At 35.6% G+C, this 15765-nt stretch overlaps 1 protein-coding gene across 1 annotated transcript in view; it reads left to right on the plus strand.

Annotated features, from left to right (window-relative positions):
* The window catches only part of LOC129229320 (single-stranded DNA-binding protein, mitochondrial-like), a 71970-nt gene extending 56205 nt beyond the window's left edge, over window positions 1–15765 (plus strand). The window contains exon 6 of the mRNA XM_054863606.1: window positions 15610–15765. Coding sequence (XP_054719581.1) covers window positions 15610–15683 — 74 coding nt within the window. The 3' untranslated portion in view covers window positions 15684–15765. The remainder of the gene's footprint in view (window positions 1–15609) is intronic.

A 15765-nucleotide genomic window follows, 5' to 3' on the forward strand; every position in this document is an offset into this window, starting at 1 on the left:
GGTCATGAAAATTTTCATGAAATCATGAAAAAGTCCTGGAAAAGTCATGGAATTTGTTCATCCAAATAGAGTATGAACCCTGGTGAAATGGACCAGTAACTCATTTTTAAATGTATTTTTTCCTGTAAAGCATAAATTTGCAACACTTTTCAAAGTGCACTTTTAAGCTTTTTTAAAAAATTATATTTTAAAGTTTACCATTTGTTAAAAAGCTATGTATTACTATTAAAACTGTAACAGAGCTTGCAACTAATCAACAACAAAGTATGAGGAGATAACATTTCCGGGCTTATTGGCTGTGGTCTAATTGGAGTAGAAATTCCAGACGTTTCGGCTTAATTTGCTGCAGCCAGGAATCAGTCTCACCAAACTCAAACCACTGATGATGGCTGCAGCAAAGCAAGCTGAAACGTCTGGAATTTCTACTCCAATAAGCCCGGAAATGTTATCTCCTCATATTGACACCGGGCGTGAAAGCCTTAAACAGTATTTAACAACAAAGTAGGGCAGTATTTTACAAACAAATTTTAAACGAAACATCCCTAGAGTATAGTCACAAAGGATAAGGCGAATTTATTAACAAACTTAGAGCAAAATTTGAAGCTAACAGTGTTAACATGAAAAGTTTCTTTTTCTTCCTCATTCTTCCAATTTAGTGTTAAATTTAAAAATAGCTCACTTATTTCTTAAGTGAACTAAAGCTACAGAAATATTTATCTTTCAGATTGACATCAAAAGAAAAATAATAACAAACTTAACTGAGAAGGCTTAGACAAAATACATCATCATTTAAGCTTAAGATTTCAATAAATAATGCACAAATGTGGACCATAACTGATTGTGGTGGTATCAGTATCAATAGAGAACGTTTCATTTTTGTTTGCTAGATGAAAACTCATATTTTAGCCACATCAATTATTTTTTAGAAAAGAAAGCTCAAAAATCTCTAAATGTCTGCAAACATTGAGGCAGTGTTCCATTTTATTCCACAATTTACTAAATGGCGAGTTGATGAGGAAATCTCAACTTTCCAAGAAATGTATCACTGCCACAAAAAGAAAAATTTTTTTTTTGAAAATCGGGATTTTGAGAATGAAGGAGTTTTGACGCAACTTCAGTGTGCAAAATGAGTTGAAAAATACAATTTGGAGCAAGGTGTTCGGCGGCACAATCAGAGCAGTTTCATCACTGCACTTTAGCGCTAAATGAATTAAAGTTATAAACATACCTGTATCATTCGAAAGAATATTTGATCTTTTAGCGAAACACACGGCTTGCACTTGAAAAATGGCGCGTTATTCTTCCACTCTACCACTTCCAACCATTTGTATAACGTGCACCACTTATTTACCAGAGGTTTTGTAAGTGTACCAACGGCTTTATTTTTTGCTACTTTCTGCATTTTGGATTGCAGAATCGTCGACTTATTATTATATATCAGACTTTTATTTAATAAATATTTGTCCATTTGGACATCGACAAACTCAGTATTCAATTAACTAATTTCGAAAAGAATCGAAGCAGCAAATGATACACCCGCAGCACGTGCGTGTGAAATCCGGAATGATGAAATCAAAAACCATAGCCATAGCCTTCTCTCCAGAAAGAGCTGAAGGTTTTTCCAATAGAATGCTTTGCTTTCTCTAAAACTATCCTTCCCGCACACCCCCACCCATCCACCCTACGCGTAACACTCCTCAAAGTGGCTCCACCAAGTAAAAGTAGCTCCACCAACCATGTTGTTCACCTGTCTCTGACTTCTAGTATAGTTTCCCTGTTTTCCGAATCACTAAAAACTCTGTTCATAAAAATCAAAAGTCAATAATAAATAAAAATGCACTTAAAAATGAGAAAAAAATACTATGTAAATTCTTATAAATTTAGAAGTATCAAAATAAAAGCATTTATCAATTGAAAAATTTATGCATATGTATGTATATTTTTAATTTAAAATTCACTTATAAAAATTATTTTTGAACCTTTCATTGAGTTTTACCTAACATTAATTGGGTTTATGCTCGACAATCAATTGCCGAGTTTTATACACAGCCATTTTGTGGTATTCTGCAATGTAAGATTTTTGTTCCATACTTGCTATCAGTTCTTTCTTTAATTCATCGTAACAGTCGTTGGATATTATAGGAATGATGTCTTCACACTCACACTCCGTTTTGTTGCTGTCTTGTTTGGGGTCATTTGGATGCAACAACGTCTGAATTATAATGGAATCTGTCATTTGGTTAATAATGGGAATATCCTTAGTGACACCAAAACATTCCTACATTCCTCAATGTCGGTTTCTGAAAGCAGATCCTGTTCTAATCTTTTTGAAGATCATTTTGATTGTCTTTCTCTTTCCTAACTTTAAATCTTTCAAAAATAGGCTCATCGTAATCATCCTCATAAAAGAGGGACATTGGCATTGGATTATACCATGTGTGAATAGAAGGGTCACTCATGTCCATATTGACACCAAAACATTACTACATTCCTCAATGTCAGTTTCTGAAAGCAGATCCTCCTGCTCTAGTCTTCTTGAAGGTCTTTCTCTTTTGTAACTTTAATTCTTCCAAAAGTAGGCTCATCTCAATCATCCTCAAAAGAGAGGTTCATCGGCATTGGATTACGCCATGTGTAGCGTCACGCAAAACTTCCTTTACATTAAAATTTTTCGAAAATCCTGGATGAATTTCCATTCATTTGTTGCATCAATAAACTTCTTAAAAATTTCTACTTTAGAGCGGCATTTCAAACTTTGTAAAATTCCTTGAACGAGGGGCAGTATTGATGATGTACAGTTTGGGGGGGGGGGGTATATTTCACATGTTGTCAGCGTATAGGAGAGTTGCAGGTATATGTGTGGTGCAATTGTCCAAAAACAGCACAATGTTACACAGATTTTGTTACACAGATTTGCAGTGTGCATGGGCTCTAAGTACAAATCCTTTCAGATACCATTCTGTGAAAATTTCCTGTGTAACCCTGGCCTCATTTGCTTCATAAGTTAATGGCAAAACTGAAATTCCTTTCAATGCTCAAGAATTTTTGCTTTTGCCAATTACTGTTTTAGTTTACAAATGCCCTTTGCATTTACACTAGCTAGCAATGTAAGTCTAACTTTAGTGGCCTCCAAATTGCCTGGGTAAATTTCCTCTACCTATGCAGTATATGCAAGATATTTGAAATGTAATTCTGTCTTATCAGTGTTGAATATTTGATCTAAAGTGAAGTTTTGAGTTTGTACAGGCTTCAAACCTGTGTCCATTTAACTCTCTGGTGCTTCCATATCTCTTGAAGCTTTCTCGCCATGAAGTCTTGTTAATTGAATGCCATGTCTTTGGATCAGATAAACCACCGGACACTATACTTGCAGTTATTTTCTACACCAAACCCACTATGGGAAATAATTTGCTTGGATCTTAAATATTTTTCTTGTTTAAGGAAACTTTTCAGATTTGTTTTGTTTAATCCATTCTATTTTCAAGTTTTAATGGAATGGATAAAAAAAAACATATCTGAACAAACCAAAAATTATAGTTTCTTTATCTACTTAAGTCTTCTTTACTTGATGCAAAGTCTTACGATTGTTCATGTCTTTTCTGCGTTCAAAATTTTGTAAATATTGCTATTCAAAACATATTTCTGAAATTTATTGATTTGCATGTGAACAAAAAGGCAAGGAAGATCATTGCACCAGAATATGTCATAAGGAAAAAGCCATCGTGAGAGGAAAAAGCCATCGTGAGGAGTCAAAATGATGACTATTTTGTAGACAAAACATTTATTAGGTTTACAACCCTACAAAAAAAAAAAAAAAATTGCTACACGTTACACAAACATAAACTTTAGAATAAAAAAAAGAACCATGGACATTTCTAAATCTCCAAACAAAATAATTGCAGATAGACACTCTCCATTGATCCTGGAGATCCCTTCAATTCTCCATCCTCGGATTGCCACTCTACTCTGCACAATCAGAAACCGCTCTACTCGACAAGTTGGGGAAAGTTCTTGTTGAAGATATTAAAAAATTCCTCCCCTTCCCCCAGAGTTAGCTTTCCCTGAAACAGGGGAAACAAAAGTCAGCAGTCAGTCATTCTAAAACAGTCACGTACATCACAGTCTGCACACTAAAATGAAATAATACAGACAACTGGTGTTCTCCACCCATTACCATGCCATGCAAAACAATCTGTAGAAGCATTATGTTTCTAACACATATACAATACAGATGAAAAACTGTGTACAACCTAGAAGGAAAACAATATGTTCCTTATTTAGAATATAGCGCATTTGATTTTAAAATTCAAACAGCATATATTAAATTTCTACTCAGTCAGCATTGGAACAATCTTTTCCTTTTTTGCGATCCACCTTATAGTTATAAGGCTGCAGGATCAATGCCCAGCGCAATAAAGGTGCATTATTGCCAGAATTTGTTTTTATCCACTCTAGAGTTTTGTGGGCAGTTCGAATAATTAACTCAGTCTGCCCATCAATATAACCTTTCAATTTTTTTATTGCGTGTATAATTGCAGCATTCTTTCTGACTTGTTACGTATTTCCGCTCACAATAGGTAAATTTCTTGCTGAGATACAAAATGGATGTTCCTAAGCATTTGCAATTTTCTGCTCCAAGACAACACCATACCCCAGGTCCGACACGTCTGTCTGCAGTATAAATGGTTTAAAGAAGTCTATTACATGCAAAACTGGCTTACTAGAAAGTTTTTTGGCAAGTTAAATGATTCATTACCTTCATCATTCCAAACAATTTCCCCCCTTTTACACTTTCTTTTTCATAGTGTTCTGCCAGTGGAGCAGCTATGACTAAAAACATGGGTATATACTGCCGATGATAACCAGTTAAACCCAAGAAAGCTCTCATTTCTGTTTTTGTACTTGGAATAGGAAAAGTTTGAATATCTTTAATTTTTAGTTCAGCTAGTGAACATTTACCTCTTCCTACTATGTGACCTAGGTACTGCACCTCTTTGTTGTTGGTCCTCGGGAAAAGGACCAACGGATGTGGAATGGTAAGTTCGGGAGAAATGAAGCAATGGAAACTGAATTTCAATTTAAATAACATTTTATTTAAAAACATATGTATAAGTATAAATAGGAAAAACAAACATTCAACATTTATAAAATCAAATCCCCATAAACAAATTAAATATATTTCCCCCCAACATACATGAACAAGAAATATCACATTATTCGTTTTCTCTAAATTTCAGTTCTAAAACGTCCTCAATAAACAACCCTAAACAGCATGCCACATTTCCAAGAAAAACTATTAGAAAAATTTCATACCCTTGTAAGTCCACTCACAAGCACTTGGCACACAAAACATGAACGCCACATCCATCAAAAGGATGAACTTTTGAGTTGAAAGAAACCACCCGTCCACTCGTGGACGACAGACCATCCTCTGTCAATGGTCACTGCATTCCAGGCACACCCATACCACAGTAGAGAGCTTCTCACCATATGCAGTACAGGAAATTATTTACCTGGTTTCTTTACCAAACAAGAGAACATTCAGTAGTAGAGTCTCTTAGAGGTCACCTCACCCTAATAGGGGACACGCAGTCGAAGAAATGCCTCACCCCACACTAAACCCGTACGGTCTGACCAGCTCGGAACCTAGGATGAGCAGCTTCGGTCCTCCGGTCCTGTTAAGCCTAATTCTTATACATCAACTCTTTCTTTCTACGTAATTTTATTTTCACAAAACCGCCTTCTAAACATAGGGTACTGTTTTAGAACTTATTCTGCACTTCTAGCAGGCAAAACGAACTTTAATTTTACATTTCTTTCATAAACTTCCACGTCCCCTGCGTGGACATCAACCAGAGCTCACATCAAAACAAACCGTCTGCAGAACGGAAGCAAATCATAAGAGTTCGATTGATTGATTGACTTTCTATTTAAACTATCACTGTTTCCCCAACGCAATGACGTAACGTCATCAAAATTTGCATCTGTTACATCTCAAAGCAAATCAACACAGTTATAATTTTAACTATTGCTATTTTTAAATTATCTTCTTCACTGCTTTCAGCAGAAAGATCCTCAACCCTTGAGGCCTGATGTCACGTCCGCCGATGGGCGAAACACGTGATCGACTTGTTGGGTTAGTCGCTTGGGGATTTAATACGTACGCCTGCCGGATAAATTACGTCTTTTAAAACCGGGAATCTATTTTTCTCGGATAGGTTTGAATTTACAGGTAAGTTTTCAACAATTTAAAATACATTCAAGCTCTTTACGAATCTCTCCAAGAACCAAAAAGTGGCTTTTGCCAACATTTGTGAGCAAACTTACATTTTGGCGGTTTGATTGTCAATTTGGCTCTTTTGGTCCGGTCCAATGTGCCTAGCAAATGTTCTAAATGCTCCTCCCATATTTCATAAAAAAATTGAAACATCATCAAGATACGGCATGGCATATTTTTCGCACTCTGATAAGATTCACTCGTCATTTTTACTAAAATAAAAAGGCATGTTTTTGAGCCCAAAACGGCATACGCAAGGGTCTATAAACTCTGAAATTAGTTGAAAAAGCAGCGATTTTCTGGGCTTTTTGACTCGACGGTATTCGCCAATAACCTTTAGTGAAGTCTATCACATTGATAAATATTGCTGCCTCCACAGTTTCTATCCGTTGTTCTATATTAAGTATAGGAACAATTGGGTGCGAGTTAGTTCATTCCATTTTCTGTAGAATATGCATGGTCTAGGATCCCCACCATGTGTCTCAATAAGGATCATAGGTGAAGTATATTCTCATGCCTCTGGCTCTATAATTTTTTATTAAATTTTTTATTCGATCTCTGCCTTTAGGATCTCGTTCTGCAGATTAGTCATCCTATATGGTTTACTTTGTCTGAGTTTATCACTAACTCTATATCCTGTTTGATTAAATTTGTTTTTCCCAGATTATTAGAAAATAATACAGGAAACTTGACCAACAAATTTTTTAATCGCAAAATTTGCTCGTCATCCAATCTTTGCCTGAGGTAATTTTTCTCAATTCTGTCATTAAAATCAAAAACATTTGGGGTCAGTTAACATATAAGGGAAGTCCTCTTCAATTTCTGATGTTTCAGATAACTTCTCTTTGACTAATTCCATCAGATTCGGAAGTTCAACCATCCTGTGATATGGCTTTAACATGTTAATGTGATATACTTTATTTCCCTTCTGATTCTCTTGAAAACTTACTACAAATAAAATATTCATCTTCAGCAAAAAAAACGTAAATACAATTTATAGCATACAAATGAAACCAAGATTTAAAAATGAATATGTTACTGATGTTGAAGAAAAAAAAAATATCTTGGTTTCTTCAGGTTAGGCAAGCTGTTTGCTAAGTATATTGACTTGATTTGTCCCTGTTTCAATTATCCCAGATGCAATGCTCATTTCCAGGAAATGTTTGCTTATGAGAGCTTTTTGTAAGCGTACATTACCGCTTTTTAGCAAAGCTTGAGCAGCACTCAACTCTTCTTTTAAGGTCTTAATTTAATCCTTCATTTCCACTACTTTTTATTCTGTTCTCATTTTTTAAATTTTCTGCTCACTTTCAGACTTCTTAGCTTTTCGTTTTGCTTCTTTTTTTGCATGAAGAGCTTCTCTCTCTTTCTCTTCTTTATATGCCAAATGGGCCTTAGTAACCGAGTTGAGTAATTTTAATGTAAGAGGGATATTTAAAATCCCTCCACTTCTGCATATGGTATCTTTTACATTCCTCAAACCAATAATGACTTTCTCTACAAGTCTTGCTCGTTCAGGAGGCACAATTGCATTATTGGCCAAAAAGCCCCTCTCGACATCAGCATTGCCATGCGATAATGAAAGAAGCTTTTACAAGGTACGACATATTTTCATACTTTTTTGAACCAGTAAGCCTAGATGTCAGTTTTAGCACCTTTGACCAATATGAATCTATTCGTTCATATTTTACTGTCCTATTTTCGTCATCAGTGTTGCATAAAAAAGATTTAGTTATTTCTTCATCAACACGGTATATGGGCCATTCCCTGACAATGCTCTCGATTTGTCAGCTGCAGTGATGACATTTTTGAGCATAGTCCAATGACTCATCATCAGAGACTCCTTCCTCAGCAAGGGGTGTAGGATCTCCAAATCTTTGAGGAAGCTGTTTGAGATGGGCAGATTTTGCTTCAAGGCTGTAGTCAATGCAACTAGAATACTACGCAGTTCATGTCTCAAATTTTTTTGGTCAGATTCTTTGATTTTCACTATTGTCTTTCTGGCACCAATGCTCACATCCAGTTCTTTCATTGGCTTTAAATTATCTAATACACTGATGTCAATATCCAGAAACTTCATGGTTGTTGATCGCACTGTCCTTAAGCTATTTGAGATGGGCAGATTTTCCTTCAAGGCTGTAGTCACTGCAATTAGAATACTACGCAGCTTGCATCTGAAATTTTTTCGGTCAGATTCTTTGATTTTCACTATTGTCTTCCTGGCACCAATGCCCACATCCAGTACTTTCAGTGGCTTTAAATTATCCAATACACTGATGACAATATCCAGAAGATTCATGGAACACCAATTCATGAAATACACCGCCAATTCATGATTGTTGATCACAGTGTCCTTAACAAAACATTGCATAATGTTTCTCAGCAACTCATTCATTTTGCTGTGCAGTAGATGCACTACAGGTCTCTCATTTTGTAGATTCCAAAGTTAGAATAATATCAGCGAAAAACTGAAGCTGAGCCAGTGTTTTAGGTTTTTTCAAAATTTTGTCAGTTCTTTGGTATCTGCTGTTTGCCTGAATAGTTGATGAAAAATTCTTTTGCTGTGGCAAAAAACTTCTCAAGTATTCACACCATGAAGAATATACCAGGATGATTCTGCTAATAAAACAGGGTCTGAAATTACCCACTTCGAACTGACATGTCGCAGCAAAAACTTTTGTTTAGTGTCCAGAAGTTTTTGAATTTCTTTTAAGGTCATCACGTTTGGCTGCACTCATTTTGAAGAAACCAAAAATATCATTGGGAAACTGGTCCACACATCTAATGAAAGAATTAGCAGAACCTTTGAATATGAATTATGTATCTATCTTCTGCAAAGGACCTAAGAAAAAGTCCACAATCTCTGGCAAATTTTGAAGCCCAAACTTCTCATTTACCTGTTTTGCCACAGCGTTATTGCCATAAGGACCGTCCATGCTTATCATTAACAGCTTGTTCAATGGTAGTTTCATGTCATTTAAATTATTTATCAGGCTGGAACAGATTTTGTCGGCCTTTGCCTAACCTAGAAACACAGAATTCAAATAGGCACTGCAAATGGTATCTGATTCGGCAATCCAGAACCTGATATAGGCATCAAGCTGTTTCTTCGTTTGACTAGTGGTGGTCTCATCAAACGCCAAATTGAAAAAATTGGCTGAATTTTTCAGCCATAATGTTTGAAGATTACCAGTCATTTAATCAAATGGTACATACCAATATACTGATTTTTTTTTTTTCAAATTCGCTGGGTTTATGGTCAAATAATGGGACTCGTATAACAACATATGCAGTCCCTTTAAAAAGACGAGAGTGATTCGCTTATCTCATAATATCCAACTGCTTCCAGGTTTATATCCATGCAGGGGCACGCACAGAAATTTTGGGGCTCGAAACAAATGACTTTTTCGCCCCTCTCGCTCCATATTGTTTAACCCTATAGTTTATTTAAAAATACACATATACATTCTGGATTGAAGAAATGAATATATTTACACAATTCACTTGATGAAATTACAAGCACACGCTGCATGCTAGCAAGCACTAACTAGCGAGAACAAACGACAACAACACAGGGATGTTGCCAAACTACACTCACATAACTTCGGAAGAGTGAACTGTTGCCCTATAACCAACTTTGTATACCGTAATTTCCTGCGTATTATCCGCGGCGGCGTATAATCCGCAAGTCCCAAAATCGGCGAGAAGAAAAAAAAATCTCCGTATAGTCCGCGGCGGCGGATAATACAGTGGAACAAATTCTAGTTCGGCTCTATTGTGCATAATTCTTTGAAACAAATAAACGAAATGAGCGGAAGTAATGAATCAAAAAGTACTGATAGTAACACTAAAAAGAAATATGAAAATATCATTGCATGAAAAGTTGAAATAATAGGTTTTATTTACATTTATTTACTTACTTGAAAATATCAAAACCTATAATATAAAATCAAACATTTTTAATTTCATTTCAAATCTGTCAAAGTCAGACGTATCAGTGTCCGATATAAACATGTCCATAACGGCCGCATCCAATGCGGACGATTCATCGCGTTCACTGTCTGAAGCTGATTCAACATTAGCATGTTCCAGTAGTCCGGATTTCCAAAATGAGTTCTGAATGGTTTTTACAGTCACTGCTTCCCACGCATTTCGAACCCATTCCGTAACTTCCGCATAAGTTGCTCGACGCATCCTTCTTCCTTTAGTATAGGAATGTAAGCCTTCGGACATCCATTTCTCCCAGGATTCCCTGACCTAAATTTTGAAAGACCGATTCACTCCAATATCTAGCGGTTGTAAAATTTTGGTCAGGCCCCCTGGGATTATAGATAATTTTGCACCAGATGTAATGCACGCACTTTTAATCTTTCCACTTATGTGGGCTTTCATGGAATCCATGACGAGGAGGGCACGAGGCTTGAAGAGGCTACACTTCCTCTTCCTCCAAACACTGGCTAGCCAGTCCAGCATAACCTCCTCATTCATCCATCCCTTGGCGTTTGCACGAACTTCCACGCCCTTGCAGAAGTCTTCCTTGGGGATTGTTTTACGCTTAAATACATCCATCGGCGACAGCTTTTGGTCATTAGCTGCACAAGCTAAAATCACCGTCAAGGAAGTCTTTTCATTCCCAGTCGTGGCGACAGGAATTGTTTTAGTTCTGACGCTATCGACGGTTCGGAGCGGGGGGCAATCGAAGCATAATGGAACTTCATTCATATTGAAAATTTCACAATCCTCGAAATTGTTCTTGCGGATCAAGTTCTTAGTGAACCGCAAAAAATTTTCTTGTTTTTCCCTCCAATCGTCGGGTAGCTTCTGCCCCACAGTGGTGCGATTTCTCACCGACAAATTCTTCCGTCTCATAAATCGGTAGCACCACGTGGGACCGCCTTGGAAGTTTTAAATGTTCTTCTCATTGGCCATGACTTTGGCTTTCAGCCGAATTCGAATGGTGGACACTGCTGCTCCTTTTTCGCGTTCCTCTTGAATCCACCGGAACAATGAATCCTCCAGTTCCGGCCACAATTGCTTCCCGTGGCGAAAAGATCTTCTTCCTCTCTCACTGCCGCTGAACTTTTCTTTTCTTTTCCGCCACAAACGGACGTTGGATTCGTCTACACCAAAACATCTTGCAGCTTCTCGATTCCCAACTTCTTCAGCTTTCTGAATTGCTTTAATTTTAAATTCATTGGTGTAGCTTACTCGTTTAGGCATTTTTACACTGCGTAGGTGAACAAAACTTTTCAATGAACAGTAATGCCGCTACAGAGAAAGGAGAAAGGATGGTGCTACTGTTGCCAGATCTGAACAGTTAACAGTTACTTTGTAGAAGTATAAAATAAAAATGACATAATAATCGTTAATAATAGTTACTAATTTTAAAATTTGCCAAAATTGCATCGGCGTAATTTAATGCAATAAATATAACTTATTTCCAGAACAAGTAAAAGAATCTTCAAAAGTCAAAAGTACGTACTTCTATCTTTAATGATCGATATAAATAAATAAAAACGATTTATGGGATGCAGATAAATAAAAAAGCAAAGTATAATGTTTTTGAAAATTTAAAATATTTGTACAGGTAATAATTGCACATTCTGGCTGCATAAAACCACTAGAGTTCGGTAGTGGCAACTGCGCATGCACGACGGAAACCAGTCGGGATGTTAAATAGCCGTGTAGGTAACCGCTGATCCGAACTGATGGCTTTTTCTCCCCATTCCTTAGATTGTGAAAACGACAAACATCGTGCCCGTTCGAAGTGAGCGCCATCTATTTGCGAATCCTATTCAAAATTCAAACTTTTGTTGAAGTGCCAAAAAAAATCTGCAGATAATTCGCGGCGGCAGATAATCCACGCCTCATTAATATTACACTTTTTAAACAGATAATCCGCGGATAATACGCAGGAAATTACGGTAATATTAAAATAAACCTTCAGTGAAGTTATAAAAATGATGAAAATATTATTTAAACAGTGTAATGGGCATTAATTTAACATATTTCATGCCTAGTTAAAAAAATATTGGGCCCCCTTCCGTCTTGGCCAACAGGTGTTCTGTGATGCTTTTGAAGATAAAATTATTTTTCAAGTTAAAATCTTAAAGCAAAGTTCGTTAAATTCTATTAATGAATTGATGGAATTTTCTTAAATGCAAAATGTTTGTTTGAAAAGCACTAATACAAATACTAGTTGAAATATGTGTACAGATTGAATTTTTTTCTTTTAATTAAAGGAATTTATAAACTTATCGGAAACCTAATTACCAATTTGTGATCGTATAGTATTACCAAGCAAACCGTCTGCCCAGATCCAAAAATGCGTTTATTTACCTTTCAAATCTAGTCGCACAGGTAAACGATTGCGACGCCACGTGCTCTTAGAATCTCAATCTCTTCGCATCGCAGCTATTAAGAGCGAAAACAACTATTAATTTCATCAATATCTATTCCTAAGATTGATATGAATGGAATGCCATCAATATTTTCCAGTAAGAACATAGAATAAAACAGCATACTTATAAAACGCAGCTCATTAAAATTATATAAAAATTTTAAAGCTAGGGGCCCCTTTATATAAATCGGGAGTCATCAGGAGTCATCTCGTGTTGTTCGGAGTCCAGGATAACGATGATGGGAACATTCGTTTAGTACGGCACTGGTCAGCAACATCGAACATTATGGCTACATATCAAATCGATCATCCACGGGGTCGTCCGTCTACGGGACTTCTCACCCCTTGCCGTTTCCGGATCTCAGCCTCAGAAATCTCATCTGCTGTACTTTCTCCTTCCTCTCCAAAATTCCCAAGAAAAGGCCCGTGGAAAAAAAACAGCTCTTCTCTCTTCTCCCCCCCCCAGTCGAAGATTCTTCCCAGAAAAACTGGACCAATCTCATGGCACCCTCTTCCTTTTGCAAATATACAGTGGCTCCCAAAAGTGTTCGTACACCTACGACTTTCAATGAAATAGGCCATTATCCATTGGTTAGAATTAATATTTCGGAATAGGTATTTTATTATAAGATCTGTGATCTATTCTTAACAAAACTACATGAAAATTTTTAATAAAACATTAAAACAGAATTTTTAAAAAATCAGAAACCAAAAATTGCCGGAAATTTTATCTCACAAAAGTCTTCGTACACTTTGAAAAAATGTCAAAAAATTAGTAAATAATCTAACTTTTTACAAAGTTATTATTTAGCAGAATATCATGCAGTATCAACAACAGCTTTTAAACGTATGGGAATAGATTTCATTGTTTTTTTCTTTTTTTTTTTTTTGTGATTTCTGAGTAAGTGTTCAGACGCACTTCGAGTCTTACTGTTTCTAGTTTGCTTTTCGTTTAATGGTGTATTTTCGTAATCCAGCTACCAGATATCTCCAAATATGTTCCATTAAGTTTAAATCTGGCGATTGAGGAGATATTTCTAAGCTTAAGGACAATTTTTGGGGCACCAAACGCAAACGCGTGCTTCTTGTCGTTATCTTGATAAAAAAAAACGAAGTGTTTCCGATTACCAAATTTTGGGCTAATAGTTTAAAATTGTTTTTTAAAATATTTAAATAAACAGAATGATTCATTATTTCATCAAAAAATTCCAAATTTCCAAGTCCTGATGCTGTAACGCACCCTTACACTATAACACCTTCACTATCCTGATTAACTGATCAAACTAAGTTCCTAAGATTAAATTCCTCATTTTTTCTTCTATTTACAATTATACAACAATTTAACCCAAAGTGTTGAATTTATTTTCATCTATAAGTAAGACGTTGTTCCAAAACGTTTTGAGCTTATTTATCATTGATATTACGACGGAAAGCGTAAGCTTACTGTTTTTCGCACGAACAAGAAAATTTCTGCGGGATGAGGTCCCATTTAATCCAGCTAATCAGAGAACTTGGCGAACAATTTTAGGTGAAAATTAAACGTAAAATGTTTCATTCAATTCTGCAGAAACTTTTTCAGCACTCAAATGTGTATTTTTCATAATTGTTTTAACTGTAAACCTCCGATCACGCATTGTTAACTTTGCCAGTTGACCTTTTCTTACCTTGTTTTCGACCCGATTCCTTTCTTTAAAGCATTTTATCAAGCACTTTACTATAGAATGGAATAAATTAACTAATTTAGACAAATTTCAAACCAATTTACCGCTACTGTGGGGAAAAAAATTCAACTTTCGAATGGTGTTTGTGGTTCTTTTCGAATACCAGCCATTTTAAAGTAATAAGCAAAATATTAAGGAATAAATACACAAAAATTAAAGCCAAATGACATTTAAGAGTCAACACAATGCAAAAATAATAAAAAAACGACATGTGATAACTTTAATCATGAATTTATTCGAAAATATTTCAGTGTACGATGACTTTTGTGGCGTATCTTTTCTCTTTCTCTTCGTTTTTTGACAAATTTCAAAAATAAAATCTGGCAATATTTTGAAAAAAACTACTGGGTTTTATTCAGAATGGCATAGGAATGGTGTGAAAAAAAATTGGACTTCATATTCCAATTCAGTTTTGCGCTATTTTGGTTTTACTACAAAATTTCAAGGTGTACGAACACTTTTGGGAGCCACTGTAAGTTCTATTCCATTTTTTTTTATTTAACGTAACCCATTGAAAAAGGTGACCAATCTTCCTTATTTTGTTATTATTATTAATTTCTAATTTACCTTTATTGCACAAAATCAACTGTGCATATGTGTTGTAAACGAAGAGATCTTTTGAAATAATGAAACTCACTCACTTCTTACATAAATAAATAAATGAATCCGAAAGGTAGTCCATGATAAACTTAGCCTGGACTGGAATATCAGTATTCTTAAAAACTCAGTAAAGCCTAAAGAAAAAGAAAACTTTCCACCACTGTCTGTACTTGCAGTCTATAAGCGTAGAGCCATATAGTGGGGCCATGGATTGCACTATGATTGTCGATCGTACTTTATGTAGACAGAGCAGTTCATTTTAATAATTACAGAACAGAGGGATTCTTTTCCAGTCTGACTGGTAGCCATTTTCTCAGGTTCAGTGTTGGAGAAGGCAATGTTTTTGTTTCTAAAATACAATTATTTTGCTATTCACCACCTGCATCTGATCTTATAAAATGCATTTAATACCACCTTATGAAAGGACTGTGAAATTCTTATGTGTTTCTTTATTCTGTTTTATAATTTATTCTGTTCATACAATATCTTGATCAAATTAGTGATAAACTCATGTTTATCTCATTTATCCAAATTTTGTGAAGAATCTTTGCCTTTTCCAATCTTTTTTGTTTTGTATATTTGTAATTAAACATCAGAAATTTATATTTCAGGTGATATCATATTCGTTGGAGGTACAGAGAAAAGAGAGGAAATTGATTCAGAAACTGCAGAAGAAGCTGTATAGCATATTGTAAAAACTAGATTATTCCATATATTCATTTCTGTACATAAGAAGCTCGTTTCACTCAAAGAAATAAAATAAAAAT

This window comes from Uloborus diversus, chromosome 9 (assembly GCF_026930045.1).
Source record: "Uloborus diversus isolate 005 chromosome 9, Udiv.v.3.1, whole genome shotgun sequence".
In the NCBI taxonomy this organism is placed as follows: domain Eukaryota; kingdom Metazoa; phylum Arthropoda; class Arachnida; order Araneae; family Uloboridae; genus Uloborus; species Uloborus diversus.